The sequence below is a fragment of the Alnus glutinosa genome, chromosome 7 (assembly GCF_958979055.1).
Source record: "Alnus glutinosa chromosome 7, dhAlnGlut1.1, whole genome shotgun sequence".
Taxonomy (NCBI): Eukaryota; Viridiplantae; Streptophyta; class Magnoliopsida; order Fagales; family Betulaceae; genus Alnus; species Alnus glutinosa.
In genome coordinates, this window is record NC_084892.1 from 2,347,525 (window position 1) to 2,373,295 (window position 25,771).

At 38.4% G+C, this 25,771-nt stretch overlaps 2 protein-coding genes across 3 annotated transcripts in view; one reads left to right on the forward strand and one right to left on the reverse strand.

Annotated features, from left to right (window-relative positions):
• The first annotated feature begins 284 nt into the window (after positions 1 to 284).
• LOC133873016 (growth-regulating factor 3) lies at positions 285 to 3,258 on the forward strand. 2 transcript variants are annotated; one of them, XM_062310721.1, is made up of 4 exons: positions 285 to 872; positions 1,057 to 1,245; positions 1,737 to 2,070; positions 2,656 to 3,258. In XM_062310721.1, exons 1-4 carry the CDS (start codon positions 662 to 664, stop codon positions 3,110 to 3,112), a joined length of 1,191 nt encoding a protein of 396 aa, XP_062166705.1. In that variant the 5' UTR covers positions 285 to 661; the 3' UTR covers positions 3,113 to 3,258. The 2 variants fall into 2 exon arrangements, with proteins under 2 accessions (XP_062166705.1, XP_062166706.1); XM_062310722.1 differs by having other exon boundaries at positions 2,659 to 3,258.
• Positions 3,259 to 4,277: 1,019 nt separating this feature from the next.
• LOC133872625 (1,4-alpha-glucan-branching enzyme 1, chloroplastic/amyloplastic-like) overlaps positions 4,278 to 25,771 on the reverse strand; it is a 28,906-nt gene continuing 7,412 nt past the window's right edge. The window contains exons 5-21 of the mRNA XM_062310202.1: positions 25,508 to 25,567; positions 22,138 to 22,218; positions 21,215 to 21,331; positions 20,594 to 20,677; positions 19,198 to 19,319; positions 18,872 to 18,991; positions 16,305 to 16,434; positions 16,068 to 16,178; positions 15,638 to 15,766; positions 13,698 to 13,801; positions 11,160 to 11,304; positions 7,628 to 7,775; positions 7,379 to 7,479; positions 7,060 to 7,137; positions 5,914 to 6,069; positions 4,882 to 4,956; positions 4,278 to 4,776 (exon numbers count right to left, since the gene is read on the reverse strand). Coding sequence (XP_062166186.1) covers positions 4,669 to 4,776; positions 4,882 to 4,956; positions 5,914 to 6,069; positions 7,060 to 7,137; positions 7,379 to 7,479; positions 7,628 to 7,775; positions 11,160 to 11,304; positions 13,698 to 13,801; positions 15,638 to 15,766; positions 16,068 to 16,178; positions 16,305 to 16,434; positions 18,872 to 18,991; positions 19,198 to 19,319; positions 20,594 to 20,677; positions 21,215 to 21,331; positions 22,138 to 22,218; positions 25,508 to 25,567 — 1,869 coding nt within the window. The 3' untranslated portion in view covers positions 4,278 to 4,668. The remainder of the gene's footprint in view (positions 4,777 to 4,881; positions 4,957 to 5,913; positions 6,070 to 7,059; positions 7,138 to 7,378; positions 7,480 to 7,627; positions 7,776 to 11,159; positions 11,305 to 13,697; positions 13,802 to 15,637; positions 15,767 to 16,067; positions 16,179 to 16,304; positions 16,435 to 18,871; positions 18,992 to 19,197; positions 19,320 to 20,593; positions 20,678 to 21,214; positions 21,332 to 22,137; positions 22,219 to 25,507; positions 25,568 to 25,771) is intronic.

Sequence of the window (25,771 nt, forward strand, 5' to 3'; positions counted from 1 at the left end):
TGCTAGCCGTACGATCTCTCGATCGATGAAGGAGCCATCATTAGTTTCCCCCACAAACTGGAAAGAAAATGATAAAGCCTGGGCTCGGCTGGCAGTGGAACTGCATTGTCGGCTCAACTCTCTCTCTGTTTGGGTGTCTCAACGAAAATAACTGTTGCATGTCTCTGCCCCTGGTTGTAAATTACTCTGGTTCATGTCTCTGCCCAGGGTTAAACATTAAACATTACACTATAAATGGTAGGTATTCGGGTTCTCTTTCCCTCTCCATACCCTATGCTCTGCTCTTTTCTTCTGTGCTATTCCCAAAGCACAGAGAGAAAGACTGCAGGTTCATCCCCTCTCTCTCTCTCTCTCCCTAGCCATCTATTTGTTCCACAGCAGGTTTTTTATATTATTTTGAAGCTCTCTTTCTTCTCTCAACTGTCTTGTCTGACTGTCTTTTGCTCAAGTGCCCTTGGCTTCTCCACTGGTCTTAAACAAACTTTGCAGGCTTTCGTGTCAGAACCCTCTCTCTCTCTTTGAGGTATCTGCCAAAGATATAAAAGAACCCACAGAAGTCTCTGTAAAAGCTTTTTCAAACTTTCTCTTAATAGCTACTAATAAACCAACCAAACCAAAAGCAACAACTAAAACCCCACTCTCTCTGTCTCTGTCTCTCTCCATGGACTTCCATCTGAAGCAATGGAGAAACCAGCATGAGTCAGAGCAACAACATTCTGCAAAGATACCAAAACTTCTCCTTGAGCCCCAACAGCAGCCACAACCTTCTTCTGCCTCTGCTGCTCTCCCTTTGTTTGTACCTGAACCCAACAGTAAAATCAGCTCCATGTCAGCATTTCCTGATTCAACATCAGCAGCCACCAGATTTACCAGTAAGATTTCTTTTCCTTTTTTTAGCGTGACAGAAACTCAGAAAAGCTTGTTTCTTCCCAGTATGAGTTCTTGGAAGGGAAAGTTCTCGAGTTGCTTGTTTCTAAATCACCTTTCTTTTTCTTCTATCGGTTTGATGAGTTTTGGCTCTTTATCTTTCTGGGCCTATTTTTATTTGTCTGGTAGGGATGGGTAGCTTCTTCAGCTTGGCCCAGTGGCAGGAGCTTGAGCTTCAGGCTTTGATATTCAGGTACATGATGGCCGGTGCTGCTGTTCCTCCTGAACTTCTTCAGCCAATCAAGAAAAGCCTTCTTCATACTCCTCCCTATCTCCTCCATCACCCTCTTCAACAATACCCACATTATCAGCCTGCTTGTAAGTTCTCAATTCCCTCCCCTTTGTTGGGATAACGTACATTTTCTTGATTCTTCCAATGCTGTTTACGTGTGCTTATCTTTAACATGTCATATCATGTTCTTTGTAAATTAACATGATCTCACTGAATCAATGTATTTTTCTGGATTAGCAAATCTTTTCTTTTCTCGCTCGCCATACCTCCAGCTCTTGATTTTTGACTAAGAAGAATATAATACAAGTCCTTTGACATGCTGCTGCAAAAATTTATTTCTTTGCTCAGTGATGACTTTGCCTAAACTATTTGGGTCGGCTACATGAATTATATTACTGTTAAGAATATATCTTACAAGCACTTTCTGATTTTGCTGAACTTTCTGTGATTTCATTCATGATTTATTCCTGAAACGTGTTTGCCTTAGATTCCATGTGTACTGATTTGCCTTGGTGCTTAAATTAAGGCCACGTATATATTAAATATATCTGATCATAGTTTACTGCTGTTGCATCAGTGTTGCAATCAGGGTACTGGGGACGTGCTGCCATGGACCCGGAGCCCGGGCGTTGCCGGAGGACCGACGGCAAGAAATGGCGGTGCTCGAGGGACGTGGTGGTTGGCCAGAAGTACTGCGAGCGCCATGTGCACCGTGGCCGAAACCGTTCAAGAAAGCCTGTGGAAATCCCCACACCCATCACCACCTCCACTACAGCCGGTGGTGGTGGGACTCTCAAAGCCGCCAATCCCCCCATTGCTGCTCCGTCCTTGGCAAGCAGCATGGCTGGTGGGACCCATTTCGCTCTTTCAGGACCATCCCCTTCCGTTGATCTCCTTCACCTTAGTCAAAGGTAAAAAACCTTCTGGTTTTCTTCTGGGTTTGATTACTGTAAATTGTAATAACTGTGCCATATATGGCCATCACAATAACTCTCCAAAAAAGGGAAAGAAAAAAGTCAAACGTACAGCATCAAGTGGTTCCATACTTGCATTTAGTTTGGTGCCATGGTGGGGCTTTTGCTTTTAAGATTTTCTTTCCATGTTACAATAGTGGATTTGGTAGGATCTTCAATGGGGATGGGGTATTCTTAGCAAGAGTAATGCTATTTACAACTTGATGATTTGGCGGCGAGTCATTAGATTAGCGCTTATAAAAATAAAAAATAAAAAACAAAAAATTAATTTCCACTGGCATGTCAGTTTACTAAATAACTCTCTCTTTTACCTGGTGATAACTCCATGGTAGGACCCTAATGGAGGCCGGGCTAACTATGTCTCAAATCTGGGAAAGAGATTCTCTGATTCTCTATAAGTCGACCCCAACCATTGCTTTTGCACCCAGTAGAGGGTGCTTTTTGCTTGTGTCAGGCTTTTTCTTTAATTTGTTCTTTGCTTGATTTTTTTGCTCTTCTCATGTTCTTTTGTCCCTTGTGTAGTAGTTCCTTAGGGTTCAAAACTGAGAACAAGGGGGGCCTCTTTGAAGCCCAAACTGAGGTATCTGCGGATGGTAAATCTGATGGCCATATCCTGCGGCATTTTTTTGATGATTGGCCGCGATCATCACTTGAAGAATCAGATAACACTGGAAGCAATGCAAGCCCCATGAATTCTGCCACCTGCCTCTCCATTTCAATGCTGGAAAATTCATCCTCGGATGTGTCCTTGAAGTTGTCCACCGGCATTGGAAACGAGCCAGGATCCAGGGATAGCAATGCCGAGGCAGGGCAACCACAACTGAATTGGGCTGCTGGGTGGGCAACAAATCAAGTGGCTTCAATGGGAGGTCCGCTAGCAGAGGCATTGAGATCTTCTACTTCCAATTCCTCGCCAACAAGTGTGCTTCATCAATTGCCTCGTGGCACTGCCACGGAGGCAAGCCTTGTCAGCACCTGAATTTAGTCGGGATTTCGAATAATTAATAATTAATGTGATTTTTCTTTTTCAGCTATTTCTGTTCCTTTCTAATGGCTGTTTTTGGGGCAGTCTTAAAGTCCTCATAGTTAACTCTTGTATAAAGTGCATGGACTCTGATGTTTGAATGTTTTGACTACAACGAAATTGGTGAATCATCTATACCGTCAAACCCCAATTTTTAAGAGTAGGGATGAGTTTGAGTCCTGGGCTTCCAATTTGGACCTAGACTCAAATAGTCTCATTGCACGTGATCTCCATATATGTAATGTGTAGCCTCTCTCACATTGGGCCGAGCTGTCCGGACACTTGCCCCAACCGGTGGTGCCTTGGCAGTCTCTTACACCCATTGCATCTTGGAATTGAATCTTCTCCACTTCAAATGAAATGGAGAAGAGCCAATACATGGTTAGGATTTATTTTAAAAGGATCAAAGGTGTAAAAACTGACACATCATCAAGCAACTGTAAACGGCATCTAAAACTTCAATGTCAAATTCCTTCTTCCATTGCTCAGAAAAAAAAAAAAAAAAAATCCTTTCTATTCAAAGTTTCAAACCCAAATCCCCTCTTCCATGTTGGGTTTCTCCACCACCACCCCCTCCGTTGTTGGCTTTTGGTTTTCCTCGGCAATGATCAAGGAAAAGGCTCTCTTTGTGTTTCTAGAAAAGTTATATAATTTACATATATGTAAATCAGAAAAGTTAAGGGCTTAGAGATGGAAAATAATGAAATCGGGAAGCTTCCCCAGAAGAAAGAAAAGCTGTAGATTAAAGAGAATTCGTCAAAAGACAGGTCACCCCCCTCTTTTCCTTCTGGTACTAGCAGAGAGATAAATGGCGAGAGAGAGTTTGGGGGTGGGTTTTTGTTGTGGTGCCTCCAGAGATAGGTCGAGAGAGGAATCGTGGGGGGAGAGATGCAAACAAAGACGAAGCTCTCTGTCGAGGAAGAAGCGATTTGACGTTAAAGTTTTAAATGCTGTTACTATTTGCTTGATAACATGGTAGTTTTTACGCCTTGGATCTTTTTAAAGATATCTGGACCGTCAACAGGATCCGATTCCTTGCATCTCATCCCATCCTTTCCAAATTTAGCTACCTGACAAGCAAAGACCTATGTTACAGACCGAGGAAAAAGTATGCAAGCACTTGTTCCAGCCTAATATCTTGCATTTTATTAGATGGGTAATAAGTACCTAATACCAGACATTGACAACTACAATTAGTTGCTTGCTATACATAAAAAATGTCTTGCCTGCATCCACGCAACCCACCATAATTTAGCTAATCAAGATAATGCACCAAAAACATATACAGGATGCCAGAGATGCTCGTGCAGGGGTGGTCGCACCGCATGAATAAGCAATTTTGTCCGTATGTTCTTGCCTTTACTCCTGTCTCGATCGTCCCATCTCTGGGTGGGTGGCAATGGAAAATTTACAAGGCCAAAACTGCATTTAGTAGAAAATATATTTTGGTCAAATCCAGGAGTGCAGAAAGACAAATCATCACATCGTGGAGAAGCTTGATCCAGTTTAAATCAGCGTTTGACAGGCTCGGGCTTGTTTTCTGCTAGAGCATAGACCACTGCTGTTCTACAAGGTGCGTATATTAGAAAAGAATGAGGCCGGTTATCATGCCGCCCGTCCTGCACAGGCACCCCATGGAAGTTTAGAACCCTTGTTCACTACTGGAGAGCAAAGAAGAAAATAATAAAGAATTTGAGTTATGGATCCCGAGGGAAGTGTCTTACAGAGCTGAAGTACTCAGCACGGTGATCAATCCTACTGAAGCCACCGAATAATGGATCATCGGAATCCAAAACAACCTGCAAGAAGGTACAGAAGATAAGTTTATTTGAATAATTAAAAAAAAAAAAATCGTAATTCCAAAAGGAAAAAAAAGAAAAAAGAAAAAGAAAAAGCATAGGCCAGGATCAACAGATGGCGGTGTTGGACAAAAAGGAGATGCGTTCTACATTCCCATGTCTTTACGAAGTCCAATTGTCCACTCAAAATGGCTCAAAAGTCGCAAGATTTCCAATCATGCACAAACCGGCACATGATAAGGCTATACATGCTTCAAAAGAGCAAAATTCCAGCCAAATTGAGCGGTCAGCAACAGCACCCAGATGATTAATAGTCATATCATGGCACTATCTGTATGATCCTTTTTTTAAAGTATTGCCAGTGGCCAAATATCTCATAATTTAGATGTAGCCAAGATCTTGGGTGCCTCAAGATGCAGCTTCAAAAAAAATCAAAGCCAATGACCACCAGAAAAGTATCTAGTTGCCTAAGTCTGGCAAATATTCTCTAAGCTTACCCTTAAAATGAAGCATAGAATCTGTATGTGGAATTAACGAAATTCAACTTAAGGACAGAATCCTGTCTAGCCGGTTATTTAATGAGATTGTACCAGCCGTTTTATGGATTACATTGATGTGAACTAATGAGAATTCCATAGTTCTATATCTGTAAATCTTGAACAGCTCAGAGCATGGTATCCTTCTTGCTTCTATACTACTGGGTTATAGGGCTTATCATCTGTCCCTCAAATATTTTGACACAACTTTTAAAATCAAATTGTTATACCAAAGCAACAATTATCAGTAACCAAATACATAAAAAAAAAATGATAATTAGGCATGTCAATGCTAGAAAAGTTCATATGAAACTGCAGGTATACTTGGCAAACACTGCCATTTCCTTAACCCCCAACCCCCACAAATAAAAAAAAAAAAAAAACCTTCTGCCAACCGAGTAAAAAATTACAGAGATAATACCTTATATTTTCCTGGCTTCAAGCAGCCCACTCGGTAGTCTGAATAGCTGTTGGTCCAATGAAAATTGAAGACAAAAACAAGGTTTCCCCTTTCAAAGACGATAATTCTATCTCCTTCATCCTTCCGTGATACATATTGATGCTCAGAAGTCATGAACTGCATAACAGTTAACCACCTAATCATTTTCCATTCTAAAAAGTAAAAGTATCACCAAATGCTACAAATAGCATAGATCTGAAGGTGCGGCAATTTCAAATAATGATGAAAAACAATTTAAAATCGGACAGAAATTTCATACAAACTGGTTTGTAGGAAATTTCCTACAACCCACATATAACATTGACACGTGTCCTTTAAACATGTGAGAAGCATATATTTTTTTTTATTAATGCTGTGAAAAAAACATGTAAGAAGCACATGCTATATAAATAACATGTGATTCTCACATGTCAAGGAACACATATCAATCTTATATGTGGGTTGTTGAAAATTTTCTACAAACCGATTTGTAGGAAATTTCTGTTCTTTAAAATCTAGCGTCCACTGTGAGCAAGTACATAGAAAAAGTAACTATCATCTAAATCTATGAACTAAAAACTACAAAGAGAACCTATCACTAACATCCCACGTCTCACACAATATTTCCGGCCATGAACTTTTTCCCCCCTAGAAGACCCAATCACATGATTTGGATGAAAGACAACTCTTTTTGGATATGCAAAATGTCATTTGATGAGGGCAAAGTAAAATGATAGGTCTGAGTAAATAAACTTGATAAAGATTAAGAAAAGGGAGTACCAAAAGCCTTAAAAATTTCTAGTGTATCACCAATTCCAGGAACCAAAAGGACTCCAAAAGCCCTCTATTTTAGCTTTTGCCCTCACCTCTCCCTTCACATCATTCAGTGAAACCAAGAAAAAATTTAAATTAAATATGAACAGGGAACCAACAAGGGGAAGGTCCTATTAGAGCTAGAGTTCAGTGGCTTTTTTCTTGGTAGTTGTTAGATTTTGGGACTTTGTTTTCAGCAAAGATTTGAAACAGCAGTCAATGACTCAATAGATTTTTTTAATAATTTTTTTGAAATTTTATCAGGACTTCTGCAACTTAAGTACAGCTTAATATCTCTGCAACGACAAAACTTACACCATGAGTTTCTTCTAGATGTTGCATTGCCTGATCGAATTCTTGCATTCCGCGATACCTTAGAAACTCTGCGTCCCCCTGGGTATGTATAATCAGTAACTACAGGATTACTATACATTTCAAATTTTAAATGTCCAACAGAATAAAATGAAGTCAGAAATAACAAATGAGATGTACGTTATTTGCAAAAAGAATATAAACATGTGCAAGTAGTTTGCTGCGGAGTGTTAATTGGCTTGGATGAATTGCAATGAAGCTATAAATTGGTGCTTAGAAAAAGCGAAAATCCCATGATAGGCATGCTCTAGAAGAAACTTACAAGATCAAATCTACGCCTGCATTTATCGTAACTCAAATTGTTCCCAAGAAGTACTTTGCCATTAGGAAGGCGTTGTTCAACCCTTGGAAAATCAATCCACTCTGAAGAAAATTAAAGAACAACAAAGAATAGTAAGATCAAATCTACATCCACTGCGAACCATGAAACTCTACCCAAAATTCAATTGAGGAATCATAAACAAAAAGGGGAATCATAAATTTATAAGAGTATGAACAAAACAACACTTACCGGGATGTCCAAATTCATTTCCCATGAAATTCAAATATCCCTCTCCACCCAATCCCATGGTAATTAGCCTGATCATTTTGTGCAATGCTATTCCACGATCAATAAGGGGAGTTGATGGCCTGTCTAAAGCCATAAAGTCATACATATCCTGAAAGAGGGATCAGAGTATGAGATAAAACGGTTTGATGAATACAAATCTAATCAAATAATACTTGTGTTTGGCATACTATTTCTTCGACTGCACTGTAGAGCACAATGGCATTATATTTAATCCTAGTCTGTTGGTTGTGAAAAATAGCAAACTAAAACATCGAATATTGAGAAGGAATAATCAATCCATACAAGAATGGATGTGCAATCACCAAGCCTAGACCTTCTAAAAAATATAAAAAATTCAGTGTAGATTTGTGATTGGATCAAATGTTAATTTGGAATCAAATTCCATGAATTAATGATGTCAAGATAAAACCTCGAATCAATGTTTTTTGTTTTCTGGTTTTTTTTTTTTTTTTTTTTTTTTTTTTTTTTTTTTTTCTGAATGAAGATTGGGACATGCTATGTTGTATTGTACTTAACATATGTACACTCATTACTGCGGTCATCTATATGCATAAAGTCATTATTTTGTTTAACTTATTGTAACAGAACATGTAAATAAATGTTTTTAGAAATATGCCACTCATCTTAGGCCTAGCCAACATACATCGTTAAATTACTGGCATAAGATCACAAATTATCAACATTCGTTTTCGTAGAAGGTTCGACTAAAGGTCTCATGCTGAGTGTCTAAACTTCTCCCCACAATATTCATTAAAATATACTATGACAGAATCATCGACTATGATTCCTCATCAAAACACATTTCCTTCTATCTCAGTCTGTTCTTAATTTAACCTCAATTTTAAGTGCTTACATAATTAATCGTACTATTCATGTCAATAATCATGCAGTTATATCTTATGAATACCATATTCTTGGATTAAATACATGGTACAAGATCATGCTCTCATTTAGATACAAGATACTGATCCTCACATGCAAAAAGCGTCTATAGACAAAAGAAAATATAGAGAAAATATTTTTCTTTAAAATTACTGCATTAAAGTCATCATTACATTTTAGAAGGGAATAAGGATTGCGGTTGATCTTGAAAAACCTGCTGGCATTGTTCACTCTCTCTCTCTCTCTCTCTCTCTGCCATAGTGGTGGCGCGTGAGAGCGCGTTACGTTCATGGCTGCATTGATTCGCTTATCAGAGATTCAGAGGCCCAGTTGCTGTACGGGGATAGAGTGTTGAGCATCAGGTGTTTGTGGGTCGCGCTAGTTGCTCGCGTAGGGGTGTCTGGCGGTGGGGTTCGTTACTTTGTGGCTACATTTCGTCAAAAATGTGATCATTCTCTGGGTCGGCCGCTTGGGTTCTAGGTGTTTTATGAGATGGAGTTAAGCTTTATCGTGGCGTCGAAGACTTTTGTCTTCTCGGTTCTGGAAGGGGCGTCGACGCTGAGGGTGGGGGAGAAGAGAAAAAGCTTCTCTGGCGAAATTTTCATTAGTTCTCATTGCTCTGAGTGGTTGGCTTCGACATTGGAGCTTCTTGTGGATTTTCCGGAAGATCAAGATTTCATCAATTCATTCAGGGAAGGTTCGAGAGTCTTGATTGCTCGAAGAGGGTGTAACCAAGCTGGCCGTTTCTTAGAGGCAGCTTCATTCGGGATGGGTGGCCGGAAAGGGTTTATTCTGATCCCTGAGGAACGTGGAGGGTGGGGTTAGATCAAATTCTCCGAAGAGTTGAGGAAGATCGCTGTTTCCTTTTTTGCATCAATGGGCGGGGGGGATGGGTTCTTGCATGAGTCGGTGGAGATTAAGGGGAAGAAAGTAGAGGCTTGGCCGGGTTTGGTTCCTTTCATGAAGGGGCCCTCCTTTGTGGAGGTGTTGAAGGCAGGCTCGGCCGCTGGCATGAAGAAGGCGCCTTTCGTGGGGGGTCGTTTGTTCGGGAGATTGGTTACGCCAGTGTGTGAGCTTGACCTTCTTCCGACGGTGAGGGTGATAGATGCAGATCGGAGGTCGGCGTTGGACTGTTCTACCTTGGAGTCTCCTTCGTTTGATCTGTTGGGTAAGGACTAGCCTCACCGTTCGATGGGTAAGACCTTGTTTCCACATGCGAGTTTGAAATTTGAAATTTCAAAGTTGCGCACGTGGAGTAAGCGGGTCATAGGTTTCAACTTGGATTTGGGCCGGGCTGCAAAGATGATTCTGGGCCTACAAGAATCGGACGGAGTCGAAAGGGATTGCGTTTGGGTCGCTTCTTGAGTAAACCTAATTCCTTACGGATGTCGAGCTTCTCGCCGAAGACGACGCTGGTGACTTCCTCTGGGCCGTGCGATCTCAATCCGTCGGAGTCTCCCGTTGGGGTTCCCTTGTGCGAAGATCGATCTGGGGGTGGGTCGTCTCTGGTTAAGTCGGTTCCTTTGTTCGTCTTCCCACCTCTACCGACTGTGAAGACGCCGTCATCGGCAACTTTGGTTGCTCCTCCGGCGTCGACTAGGCTTCTGTGTGGTGCAGAACTCTCTGACTCTTCTGTTCCTTCACTTTCAGGGGCTTCTGAGTTGGGGAAGAAGATTCGTTCTTCCCCTTCCCCCTTGCTGCCTAGTCGACCATTTCAGCAATACTTCAGGAGGGCTAGGGAGCTTAGGGCAGGGTGTTCAGTGGTCTGGAATGATGGGCTTCTTGCTGACTCTTTGGAAGCCTCAAAGCTGTCCGTAGAACCTGTTCTTCTTAAGGTTACGGGTGGAGAGGCTCGTGCGAAAAAGAAGACAGAATTTCCAGCAAAAAAGGGTCTGTTTAGGAAGGGATTTCTTAATCTTCCCCCGAGTGTTCTAGTCCCTCCCGTTTTGCCGCGGGAGGTCAAGGAGGTCGGGGTGGTACAACCTTTCTCTCCTTCGAGTGGCTGCAACTCCCCTTGCTCCATTGAGAGAACTGGATTCTTCGGTTTTGATCACAATAGGGAGATTGTAGTTTGGGAGAAGGAGGAAGATGACTATTGGGATGGATCGCCCTTGGATTGGGCATTGGAAAAGGCTTTTGGGGAGGAGGCCTTGGCAATTAGGGATGCCATGGAAGAAGATTTTCAGCGGGAGAAGATGATTGCGCGCCAAAAGTCTAAAGGAAAAAGGGAGCTTCTAAATTTGCATAGCTCCATCAATTATGGTGATGCTAAAGTTCCTTCTAGGAGTAGGAAAGGCAAGGCACACATGATGTAGGTTTATGTGCTTTGGTGGGTGGGGGGTGGGTTGTTTTGTTCTTAGTTGGTTTTTTCTGCAGTTTGTTTTGGGGTTTTTCTTCGTTTTCGAGGGGTTCGGGTTTTGTTGGTTCTATTGGGTTTTAGTGGGTTAGCTTTGGTTGTTCCTGTGTACTTAGGGGCGCCTTACGCTTTCTTTAATAAAGTATTCTTACTTATCAAAAAAAGGATTGCATAACCTTCTCTCAATGTTAGTCCTTAATGGTAAAGTTACGCAAAGTATATGTAATAACTTACCTTGTCCATCAACCAGAATGCAATTGTCTTGTCACCAACAAGAGCTTGGTCATGACTTTCAGCATAAGCAACACACTTCTCCAACCACCTTCTGTTGGTGAGTGTGTGAACGATATCACCCATTTTCCAGTCCTCATCCCTCTTTCTACAAAAATAACCATGAAGCGAAAAAAAAAAAAAAAAAAAACAGTTCTTTCAAGTTAAATACTCCCTGTCGCACAAAAGCACATTACTCACTTGTAATTAATGCAAAAACAAAATGTTATTTCAAGAAAAAAAAAAAAAAAAGTAAAAAAGTAAAAAATCTCTGACTTTTGAGCCTGGACAATTATTTTGGACATCCAAAAAGAGAACTATGGACTATTTTTATCAGATAGAGAGTATATAACAATTACATAATCCCCCTAGGCCCTGCCTCATGTTGTAAAACAGAGGTGGAGATGGGTTTAGAGAGAGAGAGAGAGAGAGAGAGAGAGAACAACTTGATGCCAGCTCACTTGAATAAACTTCATGCTAAGCTACGAAAGTGTTACACTATTCCTGGAGTAAAATACTAATTATTATAATAGCTTAATTATATTATATCAAAATGGATTAGGGAAACCTATAGCTGAATTACATGATAGTAAACGCAGACATTGCTTCAACATGACAGCCGAACTGAATACCTTGGTAATGATCACATAGTCGTTGGTAATGGCTCTCGGTCACTTTTACCTTTTCGTTATTTCGTATAGGATCGCATACTTGGTCACCTGATGCTATGGAGATCACAATATTAGTACATCATTAATTTGGTTTACAAACTAAACTGTCCCTTATCTTAACGTTCTAGCCAAGATTTTGTGGTCACTTAGCTTTCTTTTACCATCTAAGTAGAAGGGACGTGCTCTTCATTTTTTTCTGATTGGTCAGTTACACACGCACTTGGGTGGGTTTTGTGTTACAGATGGAAACTACTTTTTGAACCCACTACCTCACCCTCCACCTTGCTACAAAGGGAAGAGGTACCATTTAAGCTAAACTCTCTTAGTAATTTAAGGTACTTAGCATTCTTTAAAATCTATGCCACAGGGATGCTCTGATGCTTGCATTTCTTTTTCATGAAGGAGCCACCTACCACCAATCCAAACCCACATATGCATGTTAACAATCTTTCACAACATCAGAACCCACATCACATTTATATTGTTTTCAAAAACCTAACCCCAAGGGTTGGCTCAAGTGGTAAAGGCCTTGGTCTTAGTGGCATTTCCATCAAGTCTAAAGTTCGAATCCCCTAAAGTGTAAACAATTCATTGGGGCCAGCCCGTCCATGAAGCCGGAATATTACCCGATCCATGTGAAGGGGACAATTTGCACGGGTCTGAGGTTTACCCAACATGGGTGGGTACACGAAATAGCCTTGCCTTGAAGGGGCTCCTCGTCATAATAATATAATAATAATAATAAAACACTTCTAAGTTCTATCAACTGCTCACTCCCATGCTGATGGGTTTACCAGGAAGTGTGATTATATCTCACGATCATAGGGAAGTAAATTTACCTAAACACCAGCTCTGGGATGAGATTTGGCGGGTGCACTTCACTTGATTACATTGAAAACTTCTGCATAACACTAAGAAACCTTTTCTTTTGCTGATTGTCACACCTGGCTATACTAGATTACGTAGTTTATGTAGAAATGACACTTTGACATGAGAGCTAAAACTTCTCCTACACTCCTACATAGTATTTGACACTTCCTAGCTCTGTCCATTGTTCTGAAAGTACATTTATAATCCCAAATACTTCTTCAACAGTTCTATGATAAATCCTTAACACACAGTAGACGTAATAAAAACATTGGCATGTGTCATTCTTTCATTTCGATAATAAAGATTATAATTTTAAAAATAGAATAAATTACATGATGTGGCATACATAAAATTCAGAACCAAGACCAATCTCAAGAAGTATAAATGAAATATAAATATGGTGAACTATTGTCTAAGAGGTGGAGGAACACAAGGCATATGAGTGTGTATTTTCGACGTTTAGGCTATATAATACTATATAAATTTGTAAAAACATAATGTGTCTCAAACATATGATGGTTTTATCAGTAAGACTACTTATGGACAATGATCCCACCACTTATTCTCTCTTCGGGACTTTTTATATCAGCATGTCAGTGTCGCATCATAATCAAGTTCTGCGTCTTTGTCGGTGCTTCACACTGATAGTGTGTATCTCCCTTGTTTTGTTATTCTGTTTTTTTTTTTTTAAAAAAAAAAAAAAAATCTTTTGGCATGATTTAATATCTACATATAGATAAATTTCTTTTCATCCCTTCAAACTTCAATAACTACAATTGCAACCTCCAATAGTTGATAAAACAAATATTTGTAAAAGAATTCTAGTTTCAAGGTAGTCAAATGGTATATTGTCAGCTTGAATATGAAGTACGACTCACAAAAACAAAAAGAAGAGAGAGAGAGAGAAGAAAATCTATATGCAGAAAGAGTAAAAGTTTATAGGGTTACTATAATAACGTACTTGAGAATCTCGATCCATTTATCAGCAATCGCCATGTGAAGGCGGTAATCGAAGCCCACACCACCATCTTGGACAGGAATGCAGAATGTTGGCATTCCACTGACCTGTTGAGAACAAGATTTGCAGTATAAGCAGAAAAGCCAGTGAACAGCATTAACATTTTAATATTTTATCCCATCAAGTTGAGACCTCAGAGTTACAGCTTCTATAAATGTCCTTCCATTTTTGGTTCTTCAGATTCTTTATCCCTTTTTTGCAGCATGTCTTGTTCAATCATCATCATAATCCAAATAGTTTAGTCTATTAAAGTCATCTCAAAAGACCTCAACATTACAATCACCCAAGTAATGTTGAATTCATAATGACTATGTGCTGCAAAGAGAATTTTACATCCCACCTTACAATGTCGTTTTTACAACAAGACTTCATTCTTAATATTTGTGCAAAGGGGCAATTGGTCATCTAACACTTACAAAATGTACTCCTATTCCTCCCATTTTGCAAGGGTTCAGATGAATGGGATTTCAGAAGTAAAGGTGACATCTCCCCGGTTTTTACTATCAGTGCCTCTGAGGGCACCTTGAACTTCTCCCTTTGGGGTCCTATTGCAAGCAATTAGAGCAATTAAAAGTTGGAGGGAGCATCATCCGATCCAAACCTCCCTACCAAACCAAATTACTATCTTTCTTCATATACAGAAAGCAAATAGCTATACCAACCATAATGAGGATTCATCGTGTAATGGACATTCACAGCAATCAATTATGCCTAGAAAAGTGATACAGAGCGAGAATTCCAAGGTCAACACTAAGATGAGTATTCACAGTTGACTGTTGTAAAGAAGCACTTTCCGCTAAATGGAAATGGTCAGAAGAAGTGAAAGATAGTTCACACAAAGAACTGCTACTCGCTATAGGCTTCATCATGATGAAGGCCTTCATGGTTATAGTTTGGGAAAGTATCGCACAGTTAATAAGCCACTTCAGTAAGTCTTTTGAAGTGGAAACTCGAAACAATATTTGACCGGCTAGTAAGGCCTTCGAGCTCTCCAGTACTTGTTTTCTCATTGTTCCTAGATTTATTCTCTGGGGCAAGTGATCATTTGAAGCTGGCAATTTTAAGTTTAATCAACTCTTATCAATTACCTGCTTTTGGCTTAAAATGTAAGAAAATTTCTTTCGGTAGAACAATTACTGGCAAATGCTAAAGTGCATTCCAAAATCTAAAAGGGTGTGATCACCTTCTAGATTAGATGGTTTTCATTCTAATCTGTATCTCATATCCTGGTTGATAGTGGTTGGTACGAGGAAAGAGTTACTTTGAGTAATGTTGATGATGACACTTTTACTCACACTAAAGTGCTTTTATTATGTAGGGGCTACTACACCATTGTAAATTTTCTGAAATATCAAAGGATAATATGTTAGATTTCATATTATATTATATTTCATACCTTATTCATATTAAACCACAATTATAGAAAATGTTCAATGATCCTCCTCCACTCTTTTTAACTCATTAGTAGTACTTACACTTCTCATAAATGTAGATCTCTTATACATGATAAAATAGTTATTCTCTTTTTCAGCATCAAGAAAAAGAAAAACAAGTGATGGGAGAAAAATAAAGTAATAGATAAGTGGTGTTAAAGAACAATGCAGTCACACAAATAGTCAATTTACTTAAATCCTGGTAACTTTTTAAATCATTCAGTAATGCATGTCTTTGTCTTATGCATTTGAATATTTGGTCCTCCTGAAATATCAACACAGCTTATGGAATAATATTTTGAAATTTACTACTAACGTAACCCTGTATGAGATAGTTTCAATTAAGATATAACTAACTCTTAAATCTGCTTCCAACATTCCACATTAAGGAAAAGATAAAAATCCGGAAAATATAAAGGTGCTTAATATGATTCCAATTAGATGACATACATCTTCACCAATGCTAACAGCATCAGGATAAAGTCCATGAATGAGATCATTGACCAACATCAGGTAAATCACAGCATCCACATCCGTTGCAAATCCAAAATACTCATTATAATTTCCAGTAAAAGCTACCTACAGAAAGAACAGGAAGAAGGTATTGTTAGTGCAAATACGATAGTACAATTCCAAGTAGAGACAGTATTTTAAATCTATCAGCATCTGAAAATATATCTAACTTTTATGAGTATTCATAGGTCGTTCAATTCACATTTTAAAAGGTACAAATAGTCACCATGGCAAATTACTTCTATTACATGTGGTATGTCCCAATCTAGTCAGACATAATTTCTAAAGCCTAAAAATTATCCTTAATGTAACCAACTCATCATATCACACCAAGAAAGACAAAGATACATTCCCAAAGCATATGTACCTCCAGACCATGGTGAGTGTACATCATTGATGTCACACCATCAAATCTGAACCCATCAAACTTGTATTCTTCCAGCCACCATCTTGCATTTGATAGAAGAAACCTTAGTACCTATATCAACAAGTAAGAACTAATCCCTGTTAGTTATAGGGTGAAGAAGGAAAAATAATGGCAAAATTTATCATAATATTCCTTCTTTTTTTTAGTTAGCCAAAAAAAAAAAAAAACAGAACATACTTCCCAGTTTCCATAATTGAATAGGCGAGAATCCCACATCCAATGATATCCACGTGACCCAGAGTGGAAGTAATGACTATCAGTTCCATCAAACATGTTCAGCCCATCTAACACATTATTCGATACATGGCTGGATTCATTCAACATGCAGTCAGACATAAGAAGATGAGAAGTAAAATCAAATACATGAAAACATGCTTGAAGGAAAAAATAAAGTTGACTAGTTTATAGCATAGAACCTATGACACCTGAAGTATCAGAGTATGGTAGCGCATCAAACTGACCAACACTTCCAAAAATGATTTCCACAAAACAATAAACTATGTACTTGACAGCTATTTTCATTAAATTCCAGTGCTTGCATCAACAGGGAGAAGTTGGGGAGGGGGAGCAGCAAAACATGAGTGAGTATCTAGCAGATATAATATGACCTATTAGGGAAAACATTCTGAAGATGAATTTGATGATATGACATCTGACCAAGACTAGCTCAACCTCAGGAAGATTGGCAGCCTTTCACAAGTATGGTATAGATCATTCAACCTTAGACGACTCTTTTTCTCTAATGAGGTTCTTGATAGATTTCTTTTTTCATGTCTCATAATATGTATCACATTATTTTTTTTTTTGAAAAAAAGATCATTATTATCTAACTCTCCCATTCTAACTTTTCTACACGATTGATTCTCTTCCCCTTTTAAATCGTAAACACTTGAGAATGTGAGTTGTAGTTTATAGGTGTACCTCTCAAAAAATGTAGATAGTAGATTTGTCAAAGAAGACTCGTTATGGGGCAAAGGGAGTAATAAAATGACAATATCAAGCTAGCCTGGTGATGACACAAACACACATATACAGAGAACCCACACATATTGAGCTATTGGACATCCTGTTGCAATGGACAAAAAGAAACTGCATACATTGTACTAGACACTGCAAGCCATCAGGAAGTATCTTTGAGCAACTTAAAACAAAGGGCAGTAAAGTTCAACCCAGATTGAAAAACATCAGAGAGGATAAAGCTAAAAAAAATTCAGATTTGATATATTCACCATGGAATTCTATCAAAGATGTAAGAAATGAATGTGTAAAATTGAGGAAACCTGACATCTGCATACTCTCAATGACCAAGGAGTGAAGGTTCCCTAGATTTATTGGTATTACTCAATGCAATTACTAAAAGAAGGAAAAATGAATTGAAGATCAAGCACAAATGACATAGTAGGACCTAATCAGTATTTTTTTTTTTTTTTATAACAAGTAATTGCAAATTCATTAAAAAGCGTAAATGAAGAGATCTAAGAAAACATGAGCATCCCAAAGAAAGAGGGTCTTAAATAATAAAGCCTTTAATTCCACTAAGGTCTTCTCACGATCCTCAAAGCTACAATCATTTCTTTCCATCTAGAGACACCGCATAAGGCAAGGTGGAATCATCTTCCAAACTGCATCGAGCTGAAACCTACCCCCCAACGCTCTCCAACAGGCAAAGAGATCTACCACCCTCCAAGACATAATTAGGGCTGGCAATTTTTGACTTGATCCGTGAACTCAACACGAAATTAGGGTTTGACATAAACGGGTTTAGGTCACAAACGGGTCGACCTGCTTGACCTGTTTATATATATATAATAAATACAAGTTGATACGGGTCAAGTACGTAGTATTTGGATTGAAACGGGTCAAACAGGTTGTCTCGGGTCACCTGTGTCTCATGTCAGGGTTGAAATGTTTGACCCATTTAACTAAACAAGTCGTGTCCGGGTCGACCTTTAACGGGTTGGTGGGTCAAGCGGGTTGACCCAACCCCGACCTGCCAACCTGGATTGCCAGCCCTAGGGATAACCCAAGCTAGCCTTACAATGCTAAAGATAGTATTCCAAAGAGTACTAGCAATTTCATGGTGGAGAAGAAGATGGTCCCACTAACTCCCCATTCTTTTTACACATGCAACGCCACCAACCACAATTATTTGTTGTTTCCTTAGATTGTTTGTGATGAGGATCTTCCCTAAGGTGGCAGACCAAGCAAAAAAAACAACTATCAAGGAAATCTTATTCTACCAAATACTCATCCAAAGGAAATGAGTGTTATCATGGGAAACAAGAACATCTTAGAAATATCTAACATCAAACAACCCTCTCCTGGAAGAAATCCAACAAAGTATGTCCTCACCATCCCGTCTCACTCTAATGGAATACAACAAAGTGAAGAGCGAGGTAAATACATGAATCTAACATAACTCATTCTTGACAATCACTCTAACCCAATCAGTATGTAGGTTCACCCTCAAATCATTCTTGACACTTTTCAACTTCACTCAAAGACACGAATCTACAACCCAACAAGACGTTCAATCAAAACTACCCAAGGTCGGCTGAATGAGTCCTTCAAACCCAACTACTGGGGATCAACTAAATGAGATTTTCACATTTCAGCTCTATGCACACAGGACGTTCTTTTTCAAATCAGTTTGCATGCAGTAGTATGATTGCTCATCCACCATAAAGAGACATAAGTCATCAAAATGCAATAGCAAAATTGTTAACTGTATAATCCAACATTACCTATGAACGATATCCATGAGAACAAGCAGACCTAGCTCATGGGCTCTATCTATTAGGGACTTAAGATCGTCAGGAGTTCCACAACGACTGCTAGGGGCAAAAAAATTCGTGACATGGTACCTGCAGCACATGAAAGAAAATTTTCAAGTATACTTGTCAAAAGTTTTGCTAGTAATTAAGAGCAACCAATTCACTAAAAACCCCAAATTCTAGAGGAAGCAATCTACGATATCTACCCATACTCAGTATTATGGTGAAAGCATATGCTGTAGACAAACAAACAAAAAGGCAAGGAGTGCATAAGGTTGAAGCTACAAGAATATTACCCAAAGCTAGCATAATACGAATGCTCTTGAATAGCCATGATCTGAACAGCATTATAACCAAGTCTTTTGATGCGTGGCAGCACCTCATCTCGAAAGTTGGCATATGTATTGATTTTTGGCTCCTAGATTTCACAGTTGACAACATTGGGAGGATCAGAAAAGAAAATTAGACAAAAAGAGAAAACCTATGACACAAAGGAAAGAAAGAAAAAAAAGTCTGAGGAAAATTATGTCACAATTTTCTTTAAATTTGTTTCTTGAGACATAATATGTGCAATAAATCTAACTGGCATAACAAAAAGGACATTGAACAGTTTTTTTTTATTTTTTTTTAAAAAAATACACAGTGGCTCTAACACCCATGACCTTGTCTTCCACTCCAGAGAAGTGCCATTGGAGCTAGAGTTCATGGTCAATGTTGAACACAGTTATGAAGAAGGGATCGACATTATAAAGGATCCCACATATTGTTTAAAGTCCAATAGAAGACTTGTAAGAGAATGTTTGAATTTTTTATCGGATAATTTTGTTGATTTATGAAGGAGAAGCGACCAATTAGTCCATCAGTACACATACACATAACAACCTCATATTTTCTCTTTAGGAGTGGCACCAATTTTATATTGCCATCGTTCCCATGACCTTGTCCTCCACTCTAGAGAAGTGCCATTGGAGCTAGAGTTCATGGTCAACGTTGAACACAGTTATGAAGAAGGGATCAACATTATAAAGGATCCCAAATATTGTTCAAAGTCCAATAGAAGACTTGTAAGAGAATGTTTGAATTTTTTATCGGATAATTTTGTTGATTTATGAAGGAGAAGCGACAAATCAGTCCATCAGTGCATATAACAACTTCATATTTTCTCTTTAGGAGTGGCACCAATTTTATATTGCCATCGTTTTAACATTAAGGTAATAAGAGAATATTTGTGGGCATGGAGCTTTAAAATTTCAAGTTTGGGCTTTACTGCCAGAAACATAGATGATCATTTCTTGACATAGAAAGCTAAATGTCTTGGAGCAGCGTTTTATTGTTATGTAGGTCCTAGTGCATACCTTTTGTATGTTGGACTAGGACCCTCCTTTGATAGGATACAAAATGTATTTATCAATAGAAATAAACAAATTCTTCTCTAGAGAATAGGGAAGATGCACTATAAGTTATTAAAATAGTTAATTATATAATTTGGATTAGCTCTGAACGTGAGAGATGAAGATTGCTCGGGGATACTATGTCATTAGCTTCTATATTGCTCTTTTAGATAGAAGGCAATTCTCCAGAATATTTTGAAATCCTGGAATTACTGCATGCAAGAGCATCATATAGAGATAGCAAATTGAGCAATTAAACGACATTATATTACATGTTAGATAAAGAGGGTAAGATGCACACCGTACTGCTCATTCCGACATGTGACTCATATATCCTAAGTGATTTCGGTTTCTTTGGCTGAGGATGCTTAAATACGTACTTTTCCTGTAAGAAGTATACAAGAATATCATTAAACTCAAGAATAAATGAAAGAAATAATAAACATAATCAAGTCCACAAGGCAAATTCAACTTAGTTTACGATGTATAAATTTTGGTGATATTGCATGAATGATTATAGCATGCCTACAAGGCAACTTAGTTTATGAGTTTGAGTTACTGACATGCTTCTGTTTAGAATGATTTGCAAAAATACTCAGGAGCCAATATTATTTTTTTTTTGATAAGTAATAAGACTTTATAAATGAAAGCGTAAGGCGATCAGGAGCCAATATTATAGTTATTGAAAATCATATTGTGTTTCAATCTTCTGCAATCTTATTAAATAATTCCCAAATTTGATTACTGCTGCGTTTCTTTTACTTGGATTCCTTGATCCTATCATTTTTGTTCAAAAGGTAAAGTAAAATGTTTTAGTCATTCAAAATGCCTAAAATATTATTAGCACTTTGCAATCAGAAATCTCGCATTTTGCTATTATTCAAACCAAACAAAGAGGGGGGAAAAAATTGCAGAAGCATACCTCTTCTGGCGGATCATAGTATATGCCATTGTATGGGATTTCACCTGGAGCCTGTACAGAGAACTTGATCCAAGCAGGAATGGAATCTTTAATGCCAGATGGAGTATCCATGCGGATCTACAGTTCATGATTAAGATAGGGTTATTTGACAGCACTTGCATTTAAAAAGAAAATTATTCAGTCACTCTCTAACCAAAAAAAAAAACTCTCTCTCTTATTTTGCCTTTTCCTGGTGCCAGCTAAGTTTTGGGAAAAGCTGGAAACTGGCGTATGAAATGCCTCAAGTCATTTGGAGTCATGGAATTTGTGAAAATAATAGTGGAGTCTATCTTAGGGGGTGACAGAATAGCAAAATAGCTTAAGCAACCATAACCTATAGCCATTTATCTAAAAAGTTATAAAGTAATGAAGATATATTAATGGAGACTCTAGAGTAAAGAATCAAGCTCTTTGACTTGATTGTTTTCTTCTTCCCTGGTTCTGATTGTGTCCATATGGTTTGGAGTACATCATGCATACCATGTTTTATAATTGTAGATTTTATTTTAAATGATACCTAATGCATGCATAGTGAAAAGGTAACATTTGCAAAATCTGTTTTTTTTTTAAAAGGGTATAACTTGCCAGGTTTCATGTGACATACAAAGCCTGCTGCATTGCCCTTTATAAGACACATAGCCTCGTCTCATCCAAAAAGATTTTACATAAGAAACAAGTGAAACAGAACCATAGAAACCTAAATGTATGCTAAGAAAAATTCATTACGCAAAGTTCATAAGCAATTTCAGTAAATACTTATTCTCATTTCAGAAAAGTGGAAACTTTTATTTTCTTGCGAAAAAGTTTCAAGAAGTAATAAGTACTGGAACTAAATTCAAATCACCAAAATTCTACAGAGCAGACTCATTACAGAAGAATGTTACCTTCACTCTAGAACCATGTGGGATTGACGGAGAACCATCTGCATTATTTGGCAAAAAGATCTCCCAGACACCAAACTCATTCTGTTCACATACAATTAATGAGTTTCCCAGAGTACATAAACACAAATGGTGAAAAACAAGAAAAGAAATCTATATGCTACAAGAGTACAGTAGACTGCCACACATGTCCGGCAAACATCGGAGTCCAATTGACTTTAAACCATGGTTTCTGGCTTTCCTTCTATTCTAGAGCTTGTCACTCAAGGTCATAGTTCATCCATACTGTGGATGTGTATGTCAACACAATAAGAGGCGGTTTTTTCTTTTGGTAATACAACACACAAAAATTAAAAAAAAATAGTGAGCTGTTCCACCCCCCCCACCCCCCTTTTTTTCTGACAAGTAATAGAGAGTCAGCTGTTTATCTTATTATATTAATCTTCTCTCTCTCTCTCTCTCTCTCTCTCTCTCTCTCTCTATATATATATATATATATATATATAGCACCAGATTGAATCACTACAAATACTCATATGAGACATTGCCATTACATTAGGCACAATGCAGATATTTTATTTTTTTGATAAGTACAGTATATTCAAAAGGCGCAAAGGGGCGCAGCCTATAGTATACAGGACGTATACATGAAGCCCCTAATTCAAAGAAAAAAGAGAGCACCTATCTATAAATTCAAAATATGAACTCTCATGCATAAACTGAAATTTCTCTCTCCACAAAAACAACGTATGTAGCATCATCTTCTTCAATTTCATCAAATCAATCTCACAATCTTCAAAACAGCGTGCATTTTGTTCCCTCCATACACACCACATCAAACACAATGGAGCCATGCGCCAAATCGGTATCAATGTCCGATTGCCCTTTTGCCCCCTCCAACTCCCCAACATATATTTCACTGACCGCAGCATTACCCACTCCACCCCAAACATTTGCAGTATCGTCCTTCACAATTCTGTAGCAACCATACAATGCAGAAACAAATGGTCAATGGACTCTCCAGAAATCTTACACATATAGCACCACTCCATCACAATAATAATAATGTTTCTCTTTCATAAATTATTCAAAGTTAAGATTTTTCCTAAAGTCGCTATCCACACAAAGAATGCCACTCTCGGGGGGACCTTAACTTTCCAAATACTTTTCCACGGAAATGAAAACTGAATAGGACTAGATAAAACCTTATAGTAAGACTTTACTTCAAATGATTTCTTTCGCGCTAGAATCCAACATATTTTATCCTCTCCCTCACTTCTAACTTTAAGAGTGTACAACATCTCAAAAAATCTACTAACCGCTTCCACCTCCCAATCATGAACCGGGCAAATAAACAAAATATTCCACAGAATGGTGCCATTTTGTCTCTGCATATTCTCCTCCACTCATGCATCCTTGCCACTAGCAATGAGAAACAACTCTGAAAAAAGAGTCTTCAAAGGAATCTCCCCACACAACAGATCATGCCAAAACAGGACTTTCGAACTATTCTTAATCTCATATCTCACATGAGCTGCAAAGCATCCCATCCTCTCCTAATACACTTCCAAACTCCAACCCCAAAAGAACCCCCAACCTCCTTAGAGCACCATCCACCCCTTGTACTTCCATATTTAAAATCCACTACCTTTCTCCAAAAAGCATCCGTTTTCAAAGCATATCTCCATAACCATTTACCCATCAAAGCTCTATTGAACATAATCATATTTCTCACTCCTAGTCCCCCCGGAACCTTTGAAGAACAAATTGTACGCCAATTAATCAAATGAAATTTAAATTCATCTCCAATACCACCCCCCAAAGGAAGTCTCTTTGAAATTTTTCCAAACGATTTGCCACTCCCACTGGAATAGGGAAGAGAGACAGAAAATACGTAGGTAAACTTGAGAGAGTACTATTAATCAAAGTTAACCTCTCACCCTTAGATAAACACAATTTCTTCTACCCCGCTAATCTAGCTTCCATCTTCTCAATAATGCTATTCCACATATGAGCGTTTTATACTTAGCATCAAACGGAAGACCCAAGAATACTAGCCAACTCCTCCAGATCCCCTACCTCACCTACAGGAACAATCTTAGATTTAGACAAATTTATTCTCAAATCGAGGCTGCTTCAAAACATAGCAACAAACACCTTAAGTCTCGGATCTGGTCAGCAACAGGATCACAAAAGATCAATGTATCATCTGCAAATAATAGATGAGATACCATCATAGCATCTTGCGTACTCGATTCCACTGAGAACCCCGATAGTCGCCCACTGTCCACCATTGTATATATCATCCGATTGAAAGCCTCTATCACCAACACAAACAGAAGCGGAGACAAAAGATCCCCTTGTCAAAGACACCGTGAGCTATGAAAAAACCTTGAAGGCGACCCATTGATATTTATGGAAAAACAAACAGTAGAAATACAATGAGCAATCCAGCCACGCCATCATTCCCCAAAACCGCATCTCTTCAATAAATAAAGCAGAAATTCCCAATTTATATGATCATAAGCCTTCTCCAAGTCCAACTTACATATAATGCCCAGAGTTCCAGATCGAATCCTGCTATGGATGAAAATATCTGCACTGTGCCTACACACACGGTGCTGCACTGTGTGTGTGTAGGTACAGTGCAGATATTGTCATCCAACTCCCTAGAAAATGTAAATATTGGTTGTTCCAACCTCTTCGAGATAATTTTTTGAGGTTCTTAGGCTGTTGATGGTTGCTTCAATTACCTCCACCCCCCCCCCCCCCAAAAAAAAAAAAAAATAGAAGTCTGAGGCCATTTTAAACTTCTTCGAACTTTTAACACAAATGATAATAGTAATAAAAAGACACAGAAACAGTTAAGAAGCGATTGAATGATTTCAGTAAGTTTTGAAGTTTTCAAATAAAACTTGACGCAATAGTTTCCAACTAATATCGCAGGCTAATCAGAGATTTAAGTCTAGTTTTGGAAGTTCAATTTTTCATCATTTATTGCATCTGTTTGAACCATTTTCTGTTGACTAATATTAATATTCACAATAAACCACAGGAACTGCCTCTACTGACTTCTCGTACAAGCCATGCCTTACTGATCTGTTTTCAAACATTGTGCAAATTCTAGGCATTATCACCAAAATCTGAGCGGTGATTTGAACTTGCAGACTGCATCTCCTTGCATCTTCTTAAGTAGTGCATTAAATAAAATTAGGGGGGGGGGGGGGGGGGGGGGGGGGGAAAGATGAGAGATATAGATCCTTAATTAGCTGCAAACATGATTGCCAGGACAATTCAAAATTTCAATTCATAAAAAAAAAATAGCTAATGTTAATAATTTATCCTTAAAAAAGGCAAAAGAAAGACATCATACCCGGGTCATAATATCAGCATTAGGATTCCAATTGTTAAAATCCCCTATCAAGGCTGCTGACTGCAAAATGCATTTGATGATCACATAATTTGTAAGTAAGAGGAGAAAACAATAAGCTAATACTTCAATATGATGGTCACGGACCACAACTTAAAGTTGACACCGTCTCTGCATTCAACTAATTGTTAGAAGAAATAAGTGACTTTCATCGAATGAGAGCAGCTTCCGAACCGAACATATCAAGAGCATCCAAATTATTTATGA